Below are 27697 nucleotides of genomic sequence, written 5' to 3'. Positions count from 1 at the left end.
TAAAGACACAAACTCAATTTACAAGATAATGGTTGGAATGTGAGTCTTTACAGGTAATCAAGTCTTAAAGGCACAGACATATGTATCTATGCAGAGTTATGACATATGCAGATGCTACAACAATGGATGAATGAACATCACTCGACAATCACCAGGCAGGAGTGTTCCCTTCCTATCGGGGAACACTTCAGCAGTCACAGGCATTCAGCCTCTGATCTTCAGATAAGTGTTCTCCAAGGCGGCCTTCACAACACACGACAACACAGAATTGCTGAGCAGAAACTGATAGCCAAGTCCTGCACACATGAGCATGGCCTCAACCAGGATCTTGGGTTCATGTCACACTATCTGTAACCCCCATGACTTGCCTGGGCTTGCAAAATCTCACTAACTGTCCTGGCTGGAGACAATACACATCTCTTTAATCTGTGCTTAACCCTCTCTCCACTCACAGTGTCAGTACATTTAAGACCTGATTACCTGTAAAGACACACGTTCCAATCATTATCTTGTAAATTGAGTTTGTGTCTTTATATGCCCTGTTTGTGAACACGACTCCCACTCAACTGATGAAGGAGTAGCGCTCCGAAAGCTTGTGGATTGTGCTACCAAATAAACCTGTTGGACTTTAACCTGGTGTTGTGAGATTTCTTACTGGATTTATAAGTGCCATCTCATTCTATGTTTTCTGGTACTAGTTCCTTCTACAAAATGCTTACTCTGTCAAACCCTTCCAAAATCTAAATGACATCTATCAGGTCACTTCTTAATTGAGCCATCAATTATTCAACATTTCCTGACGGCTATAACCTCTCATTTATCCTCTAATTTATAGTATTATTCTACTAAACCTATTTTATGCCTTCTCCAGTACCTCTATATCCTTTTCTATAATATGGAAACTATGGGCTGGATTTTTGCTCGAGTTGGGAACTGTATCAGAAACAGATGGCTAAACATCTGTTTCTCCAAATGGGCTTGATATGAATGTTTAGCTGAGCTCCAACATGCATAAATAGACGAGCTCAGCAGGGTTCTGTTTTGACAGGTTGAAGTGGTGTATTTGCTTTGATTGACATTTTTTGAGGTTAGACATTGACATCTAGAACAAAGAATATGTGTTTATTTGGACAGGATTAAGAGTGTGAAGTGAGATAAAGCTTCTTTTTATTACTACTATGAAAGGCTATCTGATTATTGCTCTTACAATGTTATGATTTTTTTCAACTGGTTTCAGAACAGATTTCTAAATGGGTGTTTCAGGACCTGTCAGAGTTTTTATATGGCTCTGCACATAGTGCAAAATGAGCATGGAAGAGATATGGAGGAGGGTATTGGACCATGGAAGGGTCATAAGTAATACCTTTCAAAAGGTTTCCAAATCCAGACAGTGGTCCTACAAGGGGCTGAGAAACATGAATTATCCAGAAGCTAGCCCAACAGATCAGAAATTGTGGAGGAGGTACGAGATGCCAACCTAGCAACAGAGCAACTAGATCTGGAGAGCAGGGTTGCTACCTACACCGTTATCCCATAGTGACAAAAATATGCAGAACTGGCAATGGGGGCAGAGTTTCTGCATCCACCATTATTTTTCTTCTACCCGCTTCTATCCTGACATTGATGGTGTCATGAAAATCCAGGTCAATAACTGTTGCTAGCACTCCAAGTGTGGTCTAAGTAAGATTCTGTACCAGTTTACTTTTCAATTCAAACCTAGAAATGAACTCGAGTGCTTTGTTTGTTTTCCAATGGATTATATTAGCTTGAATCACCACTTTGAGCGATGTGTTTCTGTACCCCAGATCTCTCACTCTCTGCTCCTGCACCAAATTTAGATACTTATTTTCCAAGGGGTTGTATGGTCTTCTCATCCTTCCTATGTAAGTTCACCACCCTGGTATGAATGTTTAGCAGAGCTCCAATACACGTAAATAGATTAGTTCAGCAGGGATTCTGTGTAGAAAGAGGTCATGTGGTCCACTGAGTCTGTACTGACACTCCAAAAGAGCATCTTACCCAGGCCCATCCCACATCCTATTCCCGTGACCCTGCATATTTACTGTGTCTAATCCACCTTGCCTACAAATCTTTGGACACAAAGGAGCAATTTAGCATGGCCAATCCATCTAACCTGCACATCTCTGGACTGTGGAAAGAAACTGGAATACCCGGAGGAAACCCACGCAGACAGAGAGAACATGGAAACCCCACACAGGCACCCAAATTGAATCTGGGTCCCTGATGCTGTGAGGCAGCAGTAGTAACCACTCTGCCACTGTGCTGCCCATGCAGGACTGTAAATAGTCTGACGGAATGTTTATTCAAACTGCCATAAATAATCGAACAGCAACAAAGGAGTCCTGTTTGATCTCTTGACCACACTACATGACATGATATTCTGGGTTTAAAGGGACACTCCAACTCAGCGAAAGGGAGGACTTGCTTATTTGTGTGTTAGTTGGCACTGAGCACAAGTTAAGTTAGTAGGACAAATGTATGCAACGATTCTTGAGAGTTGTCAGCATAGAAAGATGTTCAAGTACCTTGGAAAGGAATAGTAGACTAAATTTAACTTTGAGAGGCCAGAGAAGTGAAAAATTTCTTGGAGTTGGCAAGATGACAATACTCATGAGCAAAGAATCAATTTATTAAATTGGCAAGAGATCAGGCTTAGAGACATAGCTAAGCATTAGGGAATTTAAGCATTAGCTCAACAACAAGATTTTACAAGGTTAAAAACAGATTCAAAATGTTTTGCTAACATATTCAAAATAACACTTCACCTGCTTATTTCAAGGAAAGGCATTGATAATATCAATAGCTGAAGAAAATAATCCCTGGGCTCTCTAGGTTTAGTAAAAATTACTTAAGTCTTTAGATGTAATACCTGAACCAGTAGGGTAATGGGACCACTTTTTTCGATTTCTAATATTTCTCCATTCTTTGTACCTACTAATATATGGCCATGGCCTAATGTTATGGCACGAATAGAAGGGTTATCTTCTAGCAACAGACCTAAAAATATAAATGAAAAATCAATAATTCAGCAACAGTATTTCAAAACAAATAATACAAGTTATATATCTGTTGTTATGCAATTTCATTTCTTAGTGCACAGGGCAGTAAAAACCACAAATAGAATATTGGACATCCATTAGAGATAAAATATTTACCATAGGTTAACTTGAAATGGATAATACATTATTATTATGGACCAAGATAAAACTAAGGCCAGATATATGTAACTCAGACTACAATTTGAGTTAAAGGCAGAGTTGAGAGTAAAGGGGCTATTGAATTGGAGTCAAGTAGAAAAATGTGTGTTGAGCCAGAATTGATTTGGAAGATTATTAGAATACGTTTGCCAAAAATACTTCTTAGCTAAAAATGAACTCTTAAGAAGTGTTAGGAGCAGGGTAGTTTGGTTATGGGAGGGGTGAAGAGTCACAGTCAGTAAATACTGGTGCTGAGACGAGTCAGGGTGTAAAGAGAAAAGGGACAACAGGAATGTTGTCCAGACAGAGTTAAGGCAGGAGGCCTTGAGGGGCAGTGAGCCAAAGATTAGGCAGCAGGCCAAAGAACTGGGTTGGAGGTTTAAGAAGACCAAAGAACGATGGAATTGAGAGACTAGACTGGAGAGACTTCAACAGCATCATTTGTGTTTGGAGACTGCAACCACACCAAACAGTTAAATGTTTACATAAAAAATTCTGATTATAAATATTCACATGGGTAATTTCAATCAAAAATGCTAACAAAAATATTAACTATAAAAGTGATAACAAATATTAAGGTTTTTGGACAAGGTGGGAAGTCATCCACAAGCACTTTAATACTACACGTTTGCAGATTTGATGGGACAAATGGCCTCTTTTTGTGTTATACTGATGGCCGCTGTGGGTTCTGTGATTTTTTTATCTGTATGCCAGTCCCATTTTGTCTTGACATCTCTTCCCTTTTCTCACTTCGCATAAAGCTCCCCTTGATCTTAATTCCTACCTCTATGTAAAATAGACGGGTATGACAATAGTAAATAAAAGCCATACCAACTGAATGGTGTGGGTCTGAGAAAACTTTATAAACAATTTAAAGTAACTCATATACCAGGAGTGATCAGGCCTCAACAACCAAGGCAGCAGGCAGGAAAGAAACCAAGGTAGCTAGTAATGCCAAAGGACTCAGATGCAAACATTTTAATTTTGGAATTATTGACTAAGAAAGTAAGGGAAAGGCCGATAACAGGCAGATACTATCCCCCTCACCCCCAATTCAATGGAGACTGTCACTTTGCAGAGGTTACTGGCTATAGATTTTGTAATTAGGCTGAAGAGTAGATTAGGTTACATAACAAATGTCTGATAAATTGGTACCTTTGGAGCCTGGGGCAAGTGCAGAACGTTTGATACCGTAAGTTTTCAGGCATCTCTCAAATGTATCATCCCAGAGCACAACAACCCCATCTTTCCCACCAGTCACGAATCCCTAAAGAAAGAAGAACAAGCTAGAGCAAATAAATGGACAATAGTATAAATTTTTTAAAAAGATCAGTTAATTCAAAATGACTCTAAAGAAATCATGCCTTTGAGAGTATTTTTCTGTCAACGCAATTGGTTTCTTACATCATTGTTTAATAATTGTAAAACTCTAGTAGGACAGTTGAACTTAGTTTTGCAATTTTGTTTTACTGAAGTTTGTAAAATAGACAGAAATAAGTTATTCAATATGATCATTTTTCCAGTAGCATTAAAAATCTATCATATTTCACTCTTCGAATTATGAGCTCTTCATGAAAGTAGCTCTTTGTTTTATGAAGAGCAAGGAATTCAGTAAAAATTTATAGATCAAAATAAGTGCAAAATGTAAAAAGATACAACCTTAAAAAGTGGGGAGAAAAGGAAACTAGCTTTAATGACCTGGGGACATCCCAGGCAATCTCATTTTTAGTGACATTTGTAAGGAATGAGTGTTGGCCAGAGCACTGGGAAAACGTCCCTGCACTTCCTCAAAAAGTGCAAAGAGATCTCTTATATCCTTCGGAGAGCAGATGTGTCCCCACTTAAATGGCTCATTAAATACGTGGGTTTTGAACTCATAACCCTTTGACTCAATGACAGGAATGTTACTACTGAGGTACAGCAACATCTAACAACCTTATAGTAAGTAATTATGCAACATCATGAATGTTGAAAATTGCCTAAGGTAAGGCACTTCACAGCAACATAACAAAGACAAAAATTTACTCAGCCAAAGAATAAGATATTAGGGGGGGAACTAATGAAAGCTTTGCCAATGCATAGGTTTATGAAACAGGGAGACTGATGGAGGGAATTCGAGAGTTTGGTCATGACACCGATTTTGGGATATAGATAATTCAGAGTGTGCAAGAGTTTATAATTAGAAAAACACAAGACTTCTTGGACAGTTATAGGGTTGCAGAAGAGTAGAGAGAGAGAGTGGGGGATACCATGAAAGTTTGAATACAGGTGAATATTTCAAAGTTAAAACATGAGTGGGAGCCAATACAGTTCAACAAGCACAAAGGTGTTGGGTGAGCAGAATTTGTTTTGTAACAGGATATAAGCAAGAGAGTTTCAGGTGGAGGTGGCCCAGAAAAAGAAATAGCTGAATTTTAATTTGAAAATAAAATCAGCTATTTGTCTTCCAGGCATTGTTTTTAAATTCAGTTGTGATAATAAATTAAGATAATCATTATTTATAGAATTCCAAAAGAAAAGCATTAGTTAGAGGATGAATAACTGTCGGATCTTGCATTAAATTGTCAGCATAACCGATGAATACACTGTAAAATTGGCTAAAAACATACAATGCTTATAAAAATATCATTTAAAAGTCCTTTTTCTATCAACTATAGTCTTGTATTTTAAAGCTTATTTTAAGCTTTATTTCTTACTTTCTCTAGAGCATGCATGCTGAAAACTGGGCCATCATGGGCTTTGATTCTCTTAATAATGAACATATCTTTCCATATGTAGATATCGCCAGTTGATGTGCCTGAGAAAACCATCTCATCTGTCCAGCCATATACTACACACATTATGGTTTCTGTCTTCCGCAGGCTTCCAAAACAGCCTTTTCTTCCAGTTAATCCTCCACCTTGTAGAGTAAATTTATAAATACGATTAGACAATTTTTTAAGAACTTGCATTACAACTTCACCCAATGGACAATCAGAAACCTGGTTAAAAGCACTCATTTGAAAATTGCTCATGCTCAACACATTGCACTTGCTGTGGAATGGAAACTGATCCGACAAGCCCAGGGCTAGAATCCCCTTAAAGAGTACCTTTGCCCAGAGAAGCTGAGTACATTATAAGTTCCACCTGGAATTCAATCAATGAGGAGCACCATACCCAACACCCGCCTGCATCTGGGGCCACTGGCTTTTCAAATACTTGGTAACACAGAACCATAATAGACAGTAATTCATTATTTCATGTTGTAAAAATACAATAAAACATATAAAACGTGTACCTCAATAATGAATTCATAACATAAATTGTTAACTGTGCACAATGTAAAAGGTCACTTGTGTGTCTCATATTTACCTCTTAAATGCATTTGTTAGATTTTAGTTATCTATGCATCTATGGGAAACTATTTTTTAATTTAGCCAAATTATGAAAAAGCTGAATAATATTAAAAATTGTTTTTACATTGATATGAAAATTGTGATTAGTAAAAGTATAAATAATCTGAAGTTTGCAGAGAGCAAGGGGATTCTCCTTAAATTTGTCAATATGCATGTCATTGTAAATGGTATTGTGTCTACAAATATTCCCAAACGTCTGAGTTTGAAAACTTATAGCAAAGTGGAAAACAATTAAACTTCAAGCCATCAATAAAAACAGAACAAGAATGTAAAAATAGCAGAATTTATTGCCCTACCTGCTCGCTGCCAGAACTTGATGTGTTTTATCCCAGCTGTCACTAACTTGTCTGGTATATAGGGATTCAACTTGACAACAAAAATCTTCTCTGCACTTCCTCTAAAGAAACAGTTTTGATTTTTACTTCATTGTTTCTTTTCACAACCAAATCACTTAGAAAATGAAAATACTTGGTATAAAATTAATTTGTCATTGTAACAGAAAGGCAATTTGAGTATTTGCCCGCAATGGTGCATGAAAATGTATTAATGGTAAACTCCAGTGCTACCTAAAAACTAAACAAGATATCCAAGTAAATACTTTCATTTGTTAAAGTTAAGGATTTATCGACAGCTATGCAGTGAATGCAGATTCATTTGCAAATCAAAATAAAATCCTTAATGGACAGATTCCAAGAGGATTATCTTAGAAAATGTTGCAGATTCTCAGCAGATCAGGCCCCATTACCATAGGGTGAAACAGAATTAACGGGCTCAATTCTCCCATTTTGAGGTTAAGTGCAGGACTTTGACCACACAAATCCCCAAGGCCAGAGAATCCTGCCCGAGGTCAACTGACCTTTGCATAGTCTGCCCCCCGCCACGATTCCTGTGTTGGACGGAACAAGCAAATTCTGCTCTAAGTGCCCACACTGGCGGGAAAACGAGAGTGTTTCCCGCTGATGTTGGCAGCAGCTGTCAGGTGGAATTCACCCACTTGAAATATGCTAATTAGCTCACTTCAAACAACCCACTGATGTTCCAAGCACCATTTTCAAATAGCTCTCCTAATTCTGTGCTCAGAGACAGTACCCCCTTCCCACGAAAAAATGAAAATCTTTGCCCCACACTGGCCAGCGGAACACCATCAAACCATCACCGATGGGGGGGGCTTCCTCACCCCTCCCCCACACCAGGCAGGGATGAGGGTGACCCAAGCCTCCAATCAATCCACCCTCCCCCCAAGGCAAACCACTGCGCCACTTGCTCCTGAGCCCCTACTCAGCCCCTCTTCAGGCCACACATCCTGGCACTATCCATGGTCCACTTTTCCCTGGCACCTTGGCATGACACCTTGAGCCCTGAGGAGGCTCAAGAAAGTAGATCCAGTGACCATTTGATTGTTGTTGCTGGCCAGGTTGCTGAGGAAGAGTCCCTCAAGATTCCTGGGGGTTGGATATGCTCAAGCTAGGGCAAAGGATTGATTTTGCAACTCTCTCCTGGGATAGGGGTCTCATGGTTGGGCTGCCCTTCTCTCCCTGGCTGACTTGGAAGATCATCCCTGGCATGGTGATTCCAGACAACTCTGTGATCAACATCTGCATTCCTTTCTGTCAGTTGTGAAAATTCACTGATCGCAGCCCTTCCATCTCCCTGGCCAACCTCCACCCTTGTTCATCCCCCATCCGGCTGGCTGCTGCTCCTGTTCATCTCCCAGGAGGAATAGCTGCCCCTGTTCATCTCACCCCCTTGTCAATTGCCACCTCAGCGGTCCATGATTGCAGATTGCACAGCTCCCCACGTGCTGCCTCCCCTTCAGCCCCTGCCCTTCCCTTTAGGCCCCCTTTTAGGTTCTGCCCCCTTGGCAGTGGCTGATGCCTTGTAGGCAATGTCAGTGTGCCCTTCTGGCACTACCAGGGACCCCAGCTGGCACTGCCCTGCCTGCCACCAACCATCCAGGGAGCCTCAATGGCCTCCAGTCCCACCTGCCAGCACATCACATCTGGTCCCCATTGGTGGGGAACCGTTCATGATCCTTACCAGTGAGGACCTCCACTGGCAAGGCTGTTAAGGCAAGTTAGCCTGGACAATTGTGTCTCAGGCTCATAAATAATATGGAAATATGCTCATAGATATCTAAATCAGCCTTGTGCACTTCTCGGGCATGAGGCTGATTATGCTATCAATTCAGTGCCGGTATCATCACTACAGGCAAGAAACTGAGCGTGAATCCAGTTTTTTGTCTTTCTTGTGATCTTTCTGGCTTGCCATGATGATCGACCGGTGTGATGAGTCACTAGGATTGCCCCCAAGGTGTTGCTCCTCAATGGGACAGGTCACCAGAAGCTCAAGAATATGCTACGGGACTTTGTTCCACAAAGCATTCATGTTGATGCTCTGTATTACACTCGTGAGTGAAGCCTCCTCCAGTATCCCTGTAAAGTTCAAAGTAAGCACGAGGAACAGTGACTCATCTTTCAATCAAACACTGCCTAGCATCAATGTTGAGTTCACCAATTTCAGATCAAACCCTCTGCTCCCATCTTTTTCGTACAAAAGCAACTGATGATTCTGCAATTCCCGTTTAGTCCTCCTCCAGGATGGTCTTTCATTTTTTTTTCCCATTCTACTGCCTTCTCCTTTCGCCTTGCACCAACATCCCAAAATTTAATATCTGTTGCCTGCCACATATCACAAACCTTCCTGTTTGTTCTTCTACCACCACGACCCAACCATTTCTCTGTCTTTGTAACTGCTAAAACCAGTTATCTCTCCAAACTTTTCCAATTCTGACAAAAGGTAATCAACCCAACATGTTAATTCTGCTTTCCTCTTCACCAATGCTGCCAGAACAGCTAGGTCTTTACAGCAATTATTTTTTAAATTTCAGAATTCCAACATCTGCAATATTTTATTTTTCTGAGAATGTTAACTGATTTGCATTTTCATTTTAGCTACTTTTTAAAAAATGAAATCCAACCACTTACAACAAGTTACAATAAGTATGACAAGATATAAACTGGAGATATAAGATAAATCAATCATACTTGTACCATATTCATGTCCAGGTACAGTCCAGGAAAATAATTCATCTTAAGATATGCACAGTATGATCTTATGTTTCTTGGAGAAGATTCTGTATTAAAGCACAGTACTAAATACCTACCTTACCGTAGAAAGCTTTTCTCCTTTCTTCCAATCCCAAAGAACTATTGTGTGATTTTCATCCAGTCCTACTGATGCCAAACGTTTTCCATCCGCTGAAATAAATAAAGCATTATGTTAATTATCTTTTCAAAGTGATCATATTTTGTGCTTGGAATCCACATATTGAACAATGCATTTACATTGTTTAATCCAATTTAACCTAAAGTACCTTGTTTGCATTATCTTAGAACGCAAATAGCAATTAAAATAATTAATGACAAGGGGATTAATGAGAAAAATAAATCAAGTGACAATATCTTACAAAAACAGAAAATGCTGGAAAATCTCAGCAGGTCTGATAGCATCTGTAGAGAGAGAATAGAGCCAACATTTTGAGTCAGGATGATCCTTCATCAGAGCTGTTACACTGCTTTACATATGCTTTCAACTGACCGTTCCCTATGCTCCTCAATTCCGCACTCCATCCCCCCACAACTAAGGTGCTCAAAAGCTACCTTTTTAACAAAGCTTTTAGTCACCTGTCCTAATCTTCCTTTATGAAGTTCAACATGTAATTTTTGACTGAATATGCTCCTATGAAACACATTGGGATTTTTACCACTGTAAAGGTACTGTATAAATGCAAGTAGCTGCTGTCTGAACTTTAGTCTAATCAACATTGAAGCTAAAAGTTCAGATAGCAAAATAAGCATTCATTGTTGAATATTGAAGTTTTTATCAAGTAGAATTCTTAGCAAAGAAATATTTTGCATGTAGACATACAAAAATTCACCAACCAGGAATTACATATTGCACTATATACAAGTACAAGGTTGTTAACATTTGGTGACAGCATTGGCTGTGAAGGAATTCACAAGATGACACCAAAAATTATTGAATATACATATGTTTATAATTTGCCTTTATTATGCAGCACGAGTACAAGATTAGAATAAATAGTGTTATCCTTTACCTGAAAAGTCTACTGCACAAACTCCAAACTGGTGATGTCCTTTTAAAATCGACAGTGGCTTCAACAGCTCTGCATCCCAGATATGAATTGCAGAATCACGACTCACCTAAACAGAAGAAAACAATTTACAATTCTTTATTTCCATTTGTCTCGATTTTTTAATGGTGTAACATGGAAATAGCACTACTTTATTAATAGAATTAGAAGTGTACTTCACAACAATAGGTTGTTACTATCGCTGGAAACACCTGACCTTGCCCGCGGCTGAGACTCTCTGGTGCCATTGCAGTGAATGGAGTTTTGGGCGAGCGCCAAATTCTACAATCCCACTGGCAATGGTGGCAAGGCGAATGTGAATGGAGAATCCTGCCCTATATGTTTATTCCTAACCTGTACAAGGATAGTCATAGGAATTTTCTTTTTTTTTGAAAAGAAGGAATTCTCTCCTGAAAGTGTAAACTCATGATGCAGTATGGGTCTGTTACCTCATTTTTTTGTAACCACTTTTTGGGCCCGATTTTACCATTTTCATTCTGAGTGCTGAACCTGGGCGTAATGCAGATCCAACTTGGAAATCTGTTTTCAGGCACCCCCATACGCACTCAGCCTGAAAAAAACATCTCCAGTCCCATTCGCGCTGTGAGCGGGGCTTAGCGCGGCCGAAACGATTGGAGCTCTGAACTGTGCATGCGCAGTTGGAAAAAGCACAGCTGTGTCAGATAACTTCTGGGCCGCAGAAAGCGGTCAAGGAGCAAAAGGGGGAGCAATGGCCCCCACAGACATCACTGCCCCCTTTATCTACCCCCCACTACCCACACACATCACTGTTCTCCTTATCAACCCCCCTTCCACTATCCACACACAGCACTGTCCCCTTATCCACCCCACACACATCACTGTCCCCTTTACCAACTACCCCCATTACCCAGACTGATTGCCACCCCTGCCCCCCTACCCCCCCCCTACCCCCCCCCCCCCCCAACTGATCGCCTGCAGAATGGCAGCAGATCCCCCTGCTCCTGTCTCTTCCCCCACCGCCCCCCAACCAGTGAGTGATCGGGCCTCCTTCCCCCCTCCCTCCAGATGATGATCTGGCCTCACTCACCGCACTCCCCGCCCCCCAAAACAACGATCCGGCCTCATTCACCCCCTCCTCCCAGACAACAATCTGGCCTCACTCACCCTCCCGCCCCCCCCCCCAGTCCAGACAACAATCTGGCCTCACATCCCCCACCCCCACCAGGAACATCTGACCCGCCTCCTCCTCCCTCCCCACCAGGCAATGATCAGCTGCCCCTCCCATATATCTGACCTGCCTCCTCCTCCCTCCACATCAGACAATGATCAGCAACCCCCCGACCACCAGAGATACATTTGATTTGCCTCCTCCTCCACCCCCCCACCCCCAACCAGACTATGATCTGGCCTCACTCCCCTCCCTCCCCCAACCAGAGAATGATCTGATCCGCCTCCCTCTCCCCCACCACCAAGAGCCGTTGGAAGCTCTGAACGTGCTCTTCAGCAGCTGGAGCACCCGATTCAGACCTTTATTTAGTAGGTACATTACGGTGCGGTTCTGGATTGGCAAACACGACGGTAAAGGGGGAAATGCTGATAATGTTGGGTGGGCAGTTCATTAATTCAATTTAAATGCATGCAAATGCATTTAAATCGCCATTGTGTTTGTTTTCGGCGCTAATCGAATCGTCACCATTCCCAGGTTTTGGTAAAGTGGCAATCTGGGCTGATGCAGGTGCAGATCATGTCAATGGCCTCACGCCCGACTTTACCACGTTTTTGCGCCTGTTTTAAAATTGGGCCTTTTATGTATAATCCTAGATAGTTAATGTCAGCATGGAATATGGAATGCATTTCAGTCTAATCCTGTTCTCTCCTAGCTTGCACTAGAGTAGAAATCACTGAATAGCAACATGGAGCACAAATCTTGTTTATCCCTTACTTCTTATTCCAGGCTAAGTATTAAATGCAGTGTTCCGACCAACCAGTTCAATATAAACTGGAAATTGAATCTGAAATTTTCTGCTGTTAACACTTCAACAGACGTTTCATCCACCAGGACATTGTAATATTAATTTCTAATTACTGAAATGATCAGTTTCAAGTTAGAATGTAATTCCAGAGGAGCTCCATTGAAAGGACACAGGCAGTAAAACATTTGTAATTAGTAAAAACTCATGATACAAATTAAAGGTTTTAGAATTGATTGTTGTTTGCAAATATTTGCTAACTTAAACATTAGACAATAGGATATGTATAATAATGGACATAATTAAAATTGAAAAATAACCACTGTGACAGCTAATAATGCAGCACAAATGATAGCTAACTGATACCAAAGTAATAACTCCTAAACAAATTTGCCCATTTGAAATTGTCACAACTGTATAAATTCTAAGTTATTCTGATGAATACTATTTAATATTTGCCAGACTTTTCACATCCTGACAGCCAGCAACAAAGAAATACTCATCAACCAAAAATTGCAATAAGAAATAATCGTCTGCCTAGCTCCACCCCCTCTTTAATTCCCAAACCAAACTTTTAGATATTAAATATTTTATATAAAATTGAGTGATGTCTTTTATTAGAACCACAGAATGCTAAGAAGTCAAAACTGTGTGGAATTGCTAATCTTGATTATCCATTGTATTCCTGCAGCAATGTAAAGTTCCCTGCAGGTAGAAGGAAAACTTATTTAAAGTGTATTGCCAAGGCAGCTTTCATCTGCTGATTTACTATCAATCTCTACCATTTCCTTTATGGTGGCAATTATTATTATTTCCTTTATTGTGTTCAATTATTCATGGCTTCACAAATTGAATCAATAGCTGCCAGCACTTATCTATAAAGGACTCCCGTATGTTGATCCTCTTGGCTTCACCAAGTCCTCCAACCTCAAACAAGATTATTAAATCTGTGTTGTTAGTGCTGGCTCCAAGAATGCAACTTTGTGCTCCTGAATGATCTGAATTATTAACTATTTTTCTCTCTACAGATACTGCGAGACCTGCTGAGCATTTCTATCATTTCTGCTTTAGAATCCACAATATTTTGCACTTGTACTCGTGTCATTAGCATCAGCTGATGTTTATTGTAGGTGAATATAATTTTCTTTGTATGACACGGTCAGCAAAGAAATTGAAGCTGGCAATCTTTGCAAAACACATCACAATTTTCCCAAATTGCCAATGGATATAATTGAGCTGATAATCAGCATACAAGCTGCACGATGATACAATTACTGATCCATTCATTATGGCACCGTAAGTATGAAATTATGGACTCTGAAGTGGAAAACATATCGCCACTTAGGCGTTCCTCATATTGTAATATACTTGGCTGTCTGAATAGACACTTCATTTTAAGTGGATTCTGAATGACAGTATTTCAAGATTATTTTCATGATGAGTTATGATAGTCTTCACTAATGTTATAGATTCCTATCTGTAGCTAAATAACAGAAAGTTGCCATAGTAGTATATGTGGTCACTAGATATGAAGAATATTCAGAGCTCAACTTAGAATTTTAAAATTGACATTAAAAAAAATCAACACTAACAGCGAAACTTCATGTTTCAAAAGGCTTCTCTCATTGGAGCAGCTACCATGCAACTAGTTACACCAGAGGAGAAAAAGACCCAAGACAAAACCAGGCAAGATCTTCATGTCTGCAAGGAGGTTGGAGTGTTAAAGTTTCCATTAGTAGAGACACAACAATAGGAGCCAACACCCATGTCAATCACAGAACACATCTCATGGGAACTAATACAAAAGGCAAATCCAATGGATGCTGGAAATACAAACATTTTGGAAATATCCAACAACAGCTGACCTGACCTGCTGAGCATTTCCAGTTTATATCTTACAGGGACTGATGTTCATGAGTTTTTTTTCGGATTAGGGTTCGTTAGTAATCAGAGATGCCTGAAATGGAAAATAAAAACCAGGACCGACCGGGTCTCAAACCATTTAGATCTTTCTGGGTTTGACACCATTGCATCAGTATCTAGCTCTGATCCCCATAGTGATTTCTCAGGGCATAATCTTTGAAGGCTCTGTAAATGTCAACACAGCAGCAACTCCAACATATGAATGAAGGCACAAAATGGTGAATACAGCAAAACAAATATTTCCTACTAGGCTGGAGCTCTTCATATACTTCTCTTTGAATTATGTAGTTGGGAGAAATACTTGATATTTAATAAAGTACAACCACTATGTGATCCTTTCCCATCAATAATTATTCAAATAAACTTACACTACCTGGCCTGTTGATATATAATCCTTTAAAGGATGAATTGCTAGACAGACAATGTCATCATCATGGCCAAGGTAGAATCGTTGTATATTCTGCTGACGATTATATACTATTCCTACTGCTGCAACATGGTATACAATCTCTCCAGTTTGAGTATAAAATAGATTGTTCCTGCAATCATAGCCCCTGTAACTGAAAGAAAAAAGAAAGTTACAAAACAGTAATGTCAATTTTTATACCTACACTGCTTATTTCTGTCGTTCCTCATAGATAGATCTTTCTAGCAGCTATAGGAGAAATGTACTAGTGGATAGGAGTGAAGCCCCACTCATTTAGTTAGATTTTAAGGTTGTTGTCAGCTCATTTATTTTGTCTTGTGTGATTGTTCGTTCTTTAACTTATCCTTGGTATAATGATGGAAGCTGGCAAATGTGTCAAGAGTTGCCTCTGCTGTAGTGGCAAGCCTTAAACAGAGGATCAGTTAGCAGCCTCATTGAGTGTGCACCCACAGGACAAGAAAGTCAACAGTGACAGTCGGATAGAACATCTTCTGGTACCTTCCAGTTTTGGTAGCCATCAATCTGTTCGGTTTGTGGATACAGCTCATTAAGTGAAGAACTTTACTACAGGTATTGGCTCAGTGAATTGAACCATTTCAAAACAATGTTAATAAGAACATCCTACCCATGAACAAAATGTAAGCGCACACTGCTATCTGGAGGTTTGTCCCGCTTCTTTGAAGTTGCTGCTTGACGTTTTTCTTTGCTTTTTTCTTTAAGCTGAGGTAGATCTTCTTTGTAAATCTATTGAAAGGGAAACAATTTCCAATGTTTAAAAAGAAACATTTACACATTAAAGTGGTGCAATTAGAAAAGTGAGTTGATGAATAGGGTTCAAACTTCCCTATGTGGAGAACCCACATTCAAGAACTTTCTGTCCTTTTAATAGAAAATCTGATACATCACATTTCCAATGATTTTAAATTAATGCAAAGTGACCTGATTCATAACTGCACTAAATAGACACATTGATATTTAAAATTGCCAATCCAGATTGAAATGGTGACAAAACAAAAACTGGAATTCAGGATTTAATGCTTTGTGGCATTGACTATAAAAGCAAGGAGGTGTCCCAGAAATTTCTTAGATCACATATACAAGCAGAACAAGAGTAAAATATAGAATTAGAAGGTATGCTGGCACAGTTTGCAAGATGTTGCCTCGCTCCAGCGCCATCTTTGGAGAAAAGTATTCCATGGAGCTCTGAACACATCCATTATAAAAATGATAAGAAATATGGAAAGAGAACAAAGATTAAGGGTTTTACAGTTATGAAAAATGATTTTTTTAAAAAAGCCTCAAAATTCTTTGGTCCCCATTATGTCAATGCATTTGTGGCAGGACAGGACCTCTGTCAGTATTCAAGGATACTGGCCCATTCATAAGTCACAGCATCAGCTACTTTTGACTGACTGGGCAGAACAAGGACGTGAGTCCCACCATAACTATATCAGGTATACTTAGGATTTGCAGGGCAGAGGTCATGTTGGATGAAATATTTGATGGTAGCAAGCGAAATAGCTGCAACGTCAGCCCATGGAATGGGATAAAGACTTATTTCAGCAGCAAAGAAATGTAAGGAAAATGAGGGAATGGAAGACACAGGGGAAAGAAGTAGATCAAAGCTCAAATAAAAGTTTATCAACTATGATAGACCGAATGGCTTCAATCTGTGTTATGATTTCTATGATGCTAACAAAGAGACCACCTGCAAGCTGTAGTCTCACACTGCTCATCTCATCACTGGACTACCCGGTAATTTAAAATTTAATTTGTAATATTCTTTACATTAGCAAAGAGCTGACACTTCATTCTATTTTTATGTCAAAATTTAACCTACATTTGGCAGCCATTAACGATTATCTGCACGCTTGACTCCAAGTGGGGAACAGGACTATAACATGGATGCAAAATGCAAGAAACATTCATTATGACTGTAATTTTATGTAAAATTGAATAAATATATTAACAAGTGCCTTCTGAGAGTAAGACCAGAATTTTCCAGTCATCCACGGTGGCTTTTCTCAGCTCACCACTGGCCATCAATGGGATCTTCTGGTCCTGTCAAAGTCGATGGGCAAATTACACGGCTCACCCGTCCTGCCACTAGGGAACCCACAGCGGGGGGTTTCTGGCAGGAACAGAAGATCCAGCCACTGGGATTTGCAGACAATTCCACCCAAAGTCAACTGGCAAGCATGAAGTAGAGATGTCAAATTGTGCTACAAGTAACATCCTGTTTTGTTACTTACACAGATTTTGCTTTCTAAATATACAGTAAAAATGCTTAGTTAATGAAATTTATAAATACATCAACCCACCTGTCGATGATAATTTATCTGTAGTTCTTGTTCAATTTCAGAATCAAGTTCTGGAACATCAGACTGATCAGAGTCAGACTGGTCACTATTGGAGTCTGCAAAACTTTCTGTAAGTGAGAAGGAGAACTTTCATCTTAAATTAAAACAAAATAGATTATTTATAGAGAGTCCATCATTGATGCCTTCAGCTGTTTGAACCCCTGTCCTAAGCCTCTCCCGTCTCTCCCTCCTCCTTTAATGTGTTGCTTAAATCCTTCTTTGGAAAAGCATTTTGGTCATCTGTCTTAATATCTCCTTACATGGATTGGTGCTGAATAAAGTATGACAACACTCGTGCGAAATGTCTTAGGTTGTTTTGCTACACTAAGTGCCCGATTTTACCGTTTTCATTCTAAGTGCCAATTCAGGGCATAGTACAGATTCAACTTAGAAATCCGCTTTCAGATACCCCCATATGCTCTCAGCCATCTCCAGTCTAATTCGCGCTGTGGGTGGGGTTTAGCGCTGCCGGAACAATCAGAACTCTGAACTGTGCATGTGCAGTTAGAAAAAAATTGGAAAAAGCGCACCCGTGTGAGATTGCTCCCAAGCCGCAGAAAGCAGAGAAAAGCGGGATAAGGGACACCCACACACATCACTGCCCCACTTATCCACCCCCCCCACTACCCAGGCCGATCGCCATCCCTGCCCTCCTTCCCCCCATTGATCACCTGTGGAGTGGTAGTGGACCCCCCTGCCCCTCACCTACACCCCCCCATCCCCTACCAGAGATCCATCTGTCCTGCCCACCTCAGAAATCCATCTGACCCGCCTCTCTCCTCTCCTCCCCCAAGACAATGATCTGGCCTCACTCACTGCCCACGCCTCCCCCCCACCCCACCGCCCCCCCACCCCAAAGAATGGTCTGGCCTCACTCCCCCTCCCCTCCAGAAAAATGTCTGACCTGTCTCCTCCCCCCCACCACTAGACAATGATCAGCCCTCCCCCCACCACCAGACAAGGATCAGCCCTCCCCCCCACCACCTGACAAGGATCAGCCCTCCCCCCCACCACCAGATGAGGATCAGCCCTGCCTCCCACCACCAGACAACAATAAGCCCTCCCCCCCCACCACCAGACAACGATCAGCCCTCCCCCCAGCCAGAGATACATCTGACCAGCCTCCTCCTCCTCTCCCCTTCAACCAGAGAATGATCTGACCCACCTCCACCCCCACCACTGATCTGAGTCAGAGAGCCATGGGAAGCTCAGAACACACTCTTCAGAGGCTGCAGTGCCCGACTCATTTATTCAGCAGGTCCCTAAAAGCGCAGTTCCGGATTGGTGAATGCAGTGGTAAAGAGGGAAATGATGGGTGGGCAGTTCATTAATTCAATTTAAATGGATGCAAATGTATTTAAATCGTCTTTGCGCCTGATTTCGGCATGGAACAGATCCCCACCATTCATGGGTCTCGGTAACGTGGCGATCTGTGCGGACTCGGGTGCTGATCGCAATAAAGGCCTTACACTTGACTTTACCACGATTTCGTGCCCGAAAACGGGCGCAAATTGTTGGTAAAATTGGGCCCTAAAAGTGCTACAAAAATGCAAGCTGTTGTTACCAAATATTAATCACTACAATGGAAATACACTTTGTGCTTTTGTCCCACTATTTATTTGTTCTGTTAGTATTTAAAATGCGCTCAACGGTTTAAAGCCTAAGTCAAAGTTCAGTTTACTCATTCTGAAGAGCCGAAGAGAGTTCTGCATTCCTACAATACTTACCTATATACTATAATATTTACCTGTGAAAACACTTTCTGGGAAATAGGGAGCTAGGGTTTACCCAAGAGATTAATTGGAGACATGGATGCCCAGGAATATGATTTTAACTTGATTCTCTGATACCAGGGAACAGTATGATGGCTCTTGTCTATTGTGAGGATGGATTTTTTCCATTTTTTTGTGAATATTATGTTATTCTATAAAGAAGCTTGTGTGCCTATATGTCTGTGTGTGTGTGTGTGTGTGTGTGTGTGTGTGTGTGTGTGTGTATATGTGTGTGTGTGTGTGTGTGTAAATTATGAGTTATGTAATTAAACTGGGGAAAAGTTAATTGAGACAGCTTGCCTAGGACAGTTGAGAGCTAAAAGAGATAGAGGTTCCAAATGCATGTATTTGTAATAAGATTTATAAGTAAATAGGTTGAGTTAAGAAATTTGTACTAGGAGATAGATAGAGACCTGGTTTCTGGAAATAAATCTTGGAGCAGGGCTTAAACCTATGACCTTCAAACTCAAAAGGGTAAGAGTGCAACAAACTGAACTAATTTAACACATACATATGAGAAAGTGTGCATGAGGGAGAATGTGTGAGAAAGGGCACACAAGAGCAATAGAGAGCGCAAAAAAATTCCAAGATTTTTCACACAAGTATATTCCAATGTGCTACTGCAAGATGCTTTGCAAAACCTGAAAGGCAGACTTCATACAATAGTACTGCAGAGGAAACCATTCAACCCATCAAGTCTATGCCAACTCTCAACTGAGAGAATAATCCATTAATCATAAGAACATAAGATCATAAGAACTAGGACTAGGAGTAGGCCATCTGGCCCCTTGAGCCTGCTCCACCGTTCAATAAGATCATGGCTGATCTTTTTGTGGACTCAGCTCCACTCACCCGCCCACTCACCATAACCCTTAGTTCCCTTACTGTTCAAACATTTATCTATCCTTGCCTTAAAAACATTCAATGAGATAGCCTCAACAGCTACACTGGGCAGGGAATTCCACAGATTCATAAGTCTTTGTGTGAAGAAGTTCCTCCTCAACTCAGTCCTAAATCTGTTTCCCCTTATTTTGAGGCTATGCCTTGTAGTTCTAGTTTCACCTACCAGTGGAAACAACTTCCCTGCTTCTATCTTATCTATTCCCTTCATAATCTTATATGTTTCTATAAGGTCTCCCCTCATTCTTCTGAATTCCAATGAATACAGCCCCAGCCTACTCAATCTCTCCTCATAAGCCAACTCTCTCAACTTGGAATCAAGCTAGTGAATCTCCTCTGCAACCCCTCCAGTGCTAGTATATCCTTTCTCAAGCAAGGAGACCAAAACTGTACACAGTAGTCCAGGTGTGGCTGCATCAGCATCTTATACAGCTGCAACATAACCTCGCTGTTTTTAAATTCCATCCTTTTACCAATAAAGAACAAAATTCCATTTGCCTTCTTAATTACCTGCAAACCAAAATCGAGATTCCTGCACAAGAACACCCAGGTCCCTCTGCACAACAGCATGCTGCAATTTTTACCATTTAAATAATATTCTATTTTGTTGTTATTCCTACCAAATTGGATGACCTCACAATTACCAACATTGTACTCCATCTGCCAGACCCGCGCCCATTCACTTAAACTCTCTACATCCCTTTGTAGACTTTCAGCATCCTCTGGACACTTTGCTCTGCCACACATCTTAGTGTCATCTCTGAATTTTGATACACTACACTTGGTCCCTAACTCCAAATCATCTATGTAAATCGTAAATTATTGCAGTCCCAACACTGATCCCTGAGGCACACTAATAGTCACTGATCGCCAACCAGAAAAACACCCATTTACCCCCACTCTTTGCTTTTTGTTAGTTAACCAATCCTCTATCCATGCTGATACATTACCCATAACACCATGCACCTTTATCTTATGTAGCAATCTTTGGTGCAGCACTTTGTCAAATGCCTTCTGGAAATCCAGATGCACCACATCCACAGGTTCCCCACTGTCCATGTAATGTTCTCAAAGAATTCTACCAAATTAGTCAAACATGACCTTCCCTTCATGAACCTATGCTGCATCTTACCAATGGAACAACTTATATCCACTCATCTATTCTTTCCACATTTCCCTGCAAACTTTTCTCCTTCAAGTATATATCCAACTCCTTTTTGAAGACCATGACTGAATCTGTGTCCACCTCATCAGGCTGCACGTTTGTTGCATCAAAGTTTTTTTTCTCATTTCACATCTGGTTCTTTTGCCAATCACCTTAAATCTGTCTCCTCTGGTTATCATCCCTTGACCATTGAAAAGTTTTTCTTTACTTACTCTACATTGAGCTTTCATGATTTTGAACATCTCTGTCAAAATCCCTTTTATCCTTCTGTGCTTTAACAAGAACTTAGTTTTCCCAAGAAGAAACAGGCTGGATCAGAGTACCCATTCATTTTACACTTCACCAGCTTTTATTCCATTGGACAATTAAGAACAAGTGGGTATAAACTGGGCGGGTGATTCAATTCCCTCCTTTTTCCAGATAAGGTCGAACTTACCTCAAATTTGTGAAGTGATTGGCGCAGTAAATTAACAATGCAGTTTCAAGTACATAGTTGAATTGCTTGCTCACCTTGAAGGACAATATGAAGAAATTCTTTGGACTTTCTTTCAGGGATAAGTTGCCACTGGAAAACTGAATGATCTGCTCCACCAATAGAAATAACCCACTGGTAATCATAAGACCATCTCACATTGGTCACATGTGCTGAATGACCAATGTATTTTTTGAATTTTGCCCCTGAAAAATAGTTTACATTTCTGTAGGAAACAGTATACCACTTTTGAACAATTTCAAATCTGAAAAACAGTTTCTCATTTACTTATTTCATCCAATCTTAGAACCTCAAAAACATTGCATTCTCATTCTCAACTTCAACTGTGTTACATATGCATCCGTTAACAGATAATTTCTCGGATTCAGTGGCAACAGTTAATCTCATAAATGGTCTGAGCACCTTACACTCACATTGTCCTGTACCTACATGTGACAGCATAACTCAGGAGTATAAACATAGTATCCTGCTATTTGAACTGGGTATTTGGCCTATTCAAAGGCAGACAGAACAATCACTGAGATATAAAATGGAATATGAATTTATCAGTTACATTATGTTAGTTATGTTTCCAAAATAAATTAGATATAACTCTTGGGGCTAAAGGGATCAATGGATGCGGGGAAGGCGGGATCAGGATATTGAATTTGATGATCAGCCATGATCATAATGAATGGCGGAGCAGGCTCAAAGGGCCAAATGGCTTATGTCTGCAGCTATTGTCTATGTTTTTAATCAGATAACTGTTAGTCATTATGATCAGATTCAAAAAATGCAGCTTTATTTTGTACTATTATGCAAAGGTAAGAAAAAGCCACACTTACCTGATTTGAGCACAATATTCTGCCTTTCATTCTTTCCTCTTATAGCCTTTGCTGTCTGACTGCCTCACATCAGCGTTATTTCAAAAAATTCTCTGTCCATGTCGGTATATTCTATTACTTGCCAAAAACTAGATCAAAGTCTGCCCAAAATAATAGGTTGAAAGTGTTCTGGTCGCTGAGACAGTCCCATGAATTACTTACTATTTATTGTCTTTGGGGAAACATCAACAACACTAGCTTATTTGCAACTAAATTACCTACCAGCTCAATATCTTTTTATAATCTTGCACAAAAGCACAATGCTTTCAAAACCCTAACATTAAAGATAACTTTTTTCAAATATTTTGAAGTAGATTTTCTTAGAAAGACTAGTTTTTAAAAGTTAAGTGGTAAGCTGAGAATGAGTACTTCTCAAAATTATTCCTGAAGAAAAAAAAGTTAAAAAGCTGTTTTGACAGAAAATATTTCTGGATCATTAATTTTGAACTAATTGTCTTTTGTCCCAAAAGAATCAAGAGTACTAAGAGGATGCAAATCTGAAATAATAGACACAATGCAATTTTTTTGGAACCCTAAATATTTCTGGATCATTAACATTGAACTATTTATTCGCCCCATGCAGCATCAATAGAACTAAGATAATACAAATAAATATAAAAAGTAACACAGATGTTTCTTATCGACAAACTTCTTCAGAACTATGGAACAGTGCTCACAATATAATTGCTCACAATATAGTATAGAATCATACAAAAAGATATAACATAATTGGCTATTACCTGTAATTTAACAAATTGAGCTAACCATAAAAGAATGTTAAACAGAAATACTGTAAACAATGTTTCCCAAATGAAACTGTTTTATGAAACAAATGTTACAGAATGTATTGAGAATAAAACATAGGGTGGGATTCTCCGGCCATTCATGCCAGCAAATTCTCACTGCATTGAAAGGAGATTTGGTGGAGCAGGGCAGGAAAACTGCAGAATTACAGCCATTATGTACCAGATAGTAACTTCCAATAGGTATTGAATGAACATGTGCATTTTAACCGAGAAAACTATCAAAAGCAGATGAATAGCTTCAAAAAAGCTCATGACACAAAGAAAAGCCGACCATTTGAACAACACAAGCCTATGTTAACCTATTTCACTAATCTTAGGACGTGAGTTTACTGAGCTTGCTGTGAAACAATTAAAGTATGCCTACTTTTTGCAGGTCCATAGAATCCCTACAATGGAGAAGAAGGTCATTCGGCCCAGCCAGTCTGCACCGACTCTCTAGAAGAATATTTTACCAGGTCCACGCCCTGCCCTATTCCAGTAACCCCATTCATTTACCACCTAACCTACACAACTTTGGACACCTTTAGAATCCTTAGAAAGTTGGTGTGTATGTCTTAAACTTGTTTAATTGCAAGATTCTGAACTTTCTGGATGTTTGCCTATTTGTGATAATATAAAAACTTTAAACAACACTGCATTTGCACATTAGTATTTAAAACTGATGGATACCAATGTTAAGCCAGTACATTTTAGCTTATTGCTCAATAAAGTGCTTCTGAAAATCCAACAGCAGAGACAAATACTATCGAAACACTCAACAAGACATCAAATTAAAATTTGCATATTATCTACTCATCTTGTACATAATACTAGGAAGTTTTTTGGAAGAGTTCTCTATTTGAATGCAGCCAACAAAACAATTATTTTGATGCCATACAAAAGGGATGCAAAGGTGTAGTTATATTACATTTAAAGGACTTAGACCTGGTAAGTCAAATGGAGTGCAGATGTAAACTGCTGCAAGTCACCTTGAAGTCTTTTGCATTGCTCTGTGCATTGACAGTAGAGTTTCTTCCTGGGTCTTAAATCTTAGGGGGCAGAATTGGCACGTGTATCTATTCTCTGAATATTAAGAAAATGTTTCACACTGGGCTGACATTATACTGTAGCCATTTAAAACTCAAGATAGTATGCATTTCACAGCACTAATTACTCCTCACAGTTGCATCCAAGTGCATTCTATTCCCTTAAAAGAAATTTATTTCAAGTTCTGCCAAAAGAAAAAAAAATCACTCTGCTAACTGTTGGAAACTTACAGCAATGTATAATACAATCTTAATGGTATGCCACAATAAGTATTTTCCTGAAAAGCTTGTGAATACAAGTCCTTTGTAATTTTGTAATGCAAGAAAGCACTTACTACAACATAAAGAAATTCTAAGTGGCATTTTTTGTCTTGTTAGCCATTTTTTCTGTTTTGAATTTCATGATAAATTTCCAACTATAACCCCTGCTGATGTAATTTGTTCTTTCTGGTACATTGGTTAATGTTGAGGAATGGCATTTCATTACTTTATTATTGTCTTGACTCACAGAAAGAAAGAAAGCAGCCTCATTTTTGCACAGAGACCTGGATTAAGGCATATGATTTACAAATAATAAGCAACTAATAAAAATGACATAATAAAAATCAGATTAAAAAGTACCTTTTTTGAAACCAGGATATCGAAAAAGTTTTACTAATCCATAATCATCTCCAGTAACAAGAACATGATCCTTGAAATTTGCATCCACTGAATTAATACCATTAACATCTAAATATTTGGGCCATATTCCGTTCACATTTGGACCCAATATACAAGTCCAAGTTGCCCACTGAACATCCTTTATCTCCTCTTTATTTGTAATTTCCTTACCGCCTGTAAAAGCATAAAAACAAAAAGACACCAGAAAATACATCTGAAACAAATTGATGAAGATAGATACAAGTTTGCCATGGCATGTGAAAGCAGAAAGAAGTTTTGAATAATTGTTAAATCACATCACCAAGCCCAGTTAATGAGCTGAATGAGACATGTTACACATATAGAAGCATGGGCCTGGATTTTAACCTGCTAGTGAATTCTGTGCTAATGAGGTTAACAATCTGTAAAACAGATATGTAGTCAAATGCTGCAGTGATACAAATTGGGTTTGATGTACAAGGACAATTTTGGCTTGTGGAAAGGACCAGAAAGAAAAAGAAAGTAAAAATGAGTGAAATTACTCCGAAATGGAATTTCAACAGGAGCAATGTAAACAGGGAGGCAACAGGATAGAAAATTGGTAATGTCAACATCCAGATGCCTAAGTTCCAGGATTCAATAATTAATTTTGATGAGTTCTTCTGTACAACGGCTTGAATCTGTTTTTCCCAACTCCAACAAAGGATCTCCAACTAAATAAATATTTCTCTCTGATATTGTTAATGGACCTTGGCCTCTAAAGTATTTGTAGTAAATGTGGCCACACAAGAATAAAAAACAGGCTGTTTATGTTTTTAATTGCCAGCCATTTTTGAAGAAGCAATCCCAATGACCGAGCATCTAGATCAGTGATGGGTGACCTACATTAGTGAGTGTGCCACACGAGTGACCCTCTTCATCTTAGTGAGCTGCAAGATTGATATCGAGCATGTTCACTAACTATGATCCTTGAATAAGATTGAATATATTGAATACACAAATATTTCATAAGTCATAGAAAATACTCAATCCTTCATATATTAATAGAATTATCAACTTCAAATGGTAAAAACAACGGTGGGGGGTGGGGGGGGAGGGGAAAGATTCTCCCAGCCCAGTGTGCTGCTTTAGTAGTGCAACAGGCCGGGAGACTCAAGTGGAAGGCAAGTAGCAGGCTTCCTGCTGGCTGCCGGATTTCCGGTGCTGTCAGCCCCATGGCAGAAAATAGTGTGGAGCTGGGTGAATTATTTAAATAATGGTTTCAATATCATTAGCGGGCTCAGAGACTAGAGTCTCCTCCCCGCCCCAGCCAGAAATGTTTTACTCCAGCATGGTTTACAATAGCTCTCCACGTGCAAGGAGCTGGTGGCCCAACCCTGATGGAGAGAAGGGGGGGCCATGGAGGACCCCCCCAGGAGGTCCCCACAGTAAGGGGGAGTGCCCCCTGGGCATTGCTTATCAGCCTGGACTCATGGCATTGCCCAAGGGGCAAAGTGGCAATGCCCAAGGGGCACCAGACATCAGGCAGTGCCAAGGGGTCAGAGCCCCTGGAGGGTGGGAGTGGGGGTCTTGCTGCCGCTTGGTGGTGACATAAGGAGGGAGGCCAGCGATGAAGGCTGACACTGATACAACCTGAAGGCCAGCGATTCGGGTGTTGGGTGGGGGGGGGGTCTCGCATGGCTTGCAATGTGGGAACCGCGGGGCTGACCAGCAACTGAGCTGGCCAGCAATCGGGAGGCCGGCAGTGCAGGGAATTGTGCATGCACCGATCTCCGCTATGACAGATCGGTGCATGCGCAGTGGCCCGTTCAGTGCTATGCTGCCAGCCTCTCCAGCGGGAATTTTTAACGATATTCATGCTAGTGCACCCTACAGTGCACAGTGTGGGAGATTCATTTTGAAAGTCCCATTGAAAACAACAATGGGGTTTACTCCAGCTTTTACCTAAATTTGAGACTTCGAATTTTTCTGGGAGAATCTCACATCAGAAATATTTGATTGGATGCAGAGGGCGCACATAGTTCTCATAATCAATGTTCTGTGCAATCAGCATGCACCTCACTTCATGTGCCCTTCACTTTACTTATACAGGTTGGAATAAAGCTATATGGATGAAAAACTGGGGAATGTGGAAACCCTGCCTGGGGGCAGCAGTCAACAAAATGTCTCGTGGACTGCACTCAGAAGCCTGGTGGACGACATGTGGCCCTCAGGCTGCAGGGTGCCCACCATTGACCTAGATCGCTGATGCCGGAGTTGAGGGGGTTGAGCTATGAGGAGAGGCTGAATAAACTAGGCTTGTACTCGTTAGAGTTTAGAAGAATGAGGGGAGATCTCATTGAGACATATAAGATGATGAATGGGATGGATAGGATAGAGGTGGAGAGACTCTTCCCGCTCAGAAAGGACAGTAGGACTAGGGGGCACAGCCTCAAAATAAAGGGGGGGGGGGGGTGGTTTAGAACGGAATTGAGGAGGAACTTCTTCAAAGGGTGGTGAATCTCTGGAATTCTCTGCCCGTTGAAGTGGTGGAGGCTACCTCGCTAAATGTTTTTAAGACGCGGGTTGATGGGTTTTTGATAAGAGAGCGGATTAAGGGTTATGGG

At 40.3% G+C, this 27697-nt stretch overlaps 1 protein-coding gene across 4 annotated transcripts in view; it reads right to left on the bottom strand.

Moving 5' to 3' along the window:
• Positions 1-27697, bottom strand: part of LOC145352499 (echinoderm microtubule-associated protein-like 5) — a 153362-nt gene that overhangs the window by 66408 nt on the left and 59257 nt on the right. For all 4 annotated transcript variants that reach the window (XR_013888545.1, XM_080202439.1, XM_080202440.1 and 1 more), the window contains 11 exons: positions 25074-25286; positions 21776-21943; positions 17390-17496; positions 15694-15812; positions 15015-15201; positions 10731-10836; positions 9777-9870; positions 6910-7010; positions 5915-6117; positions 4374-4485; positions 2891-3018 (listed from right to left, as the gene is read on the bottom strand). Coding sequence is in view for 3 of the 4 variants with exons in the window: in XM_080202439.1 (XP_080058565.1) it covers positions 2891-3018; positions 4374-4485; positions 5915-6117; positions 6910-7010; positions 9777-9870; positions 10731-10836; positions 15015-15201; positions 15694-15812; positions 17390-17496; positions 21776-21943; positions 25074-25286 (1538 nt within the window). In the remaining variant the exon portion in view is untranslated. The remainder of the gene's footprint in view (positions 1-2890; positions 3019-4373; positions 4486-5914; positions 6118-6909; positions 7011-9776; positions 9871-10730; positions 10837-15014; positions 15202-15693; positions 15813-17389; positions 17497-21775; positions 21944-25073; positions 25287-27697) is intronic.

This window comes from Carcharhinus amblyrhynchos, chromosome 14 (assembly GCF_965287045.1).
Source record: "Carcharhinus amblyrhynchos chromosome 14, sCarAmb.v2.hapA, whole genome shotgun sequence".
In the NCBI taxonomy this organism is placed as follows: Eukaryota; Metazoa; Chordata; class Chondrichthyes; order Carcharhiniformes; family Carcharhinidae; genus Carcharhinus; species Carcharhinus amblyrhynchos.
This window is presented reverse-complemented; position numbering and strand designations above follow the sequence as displayed.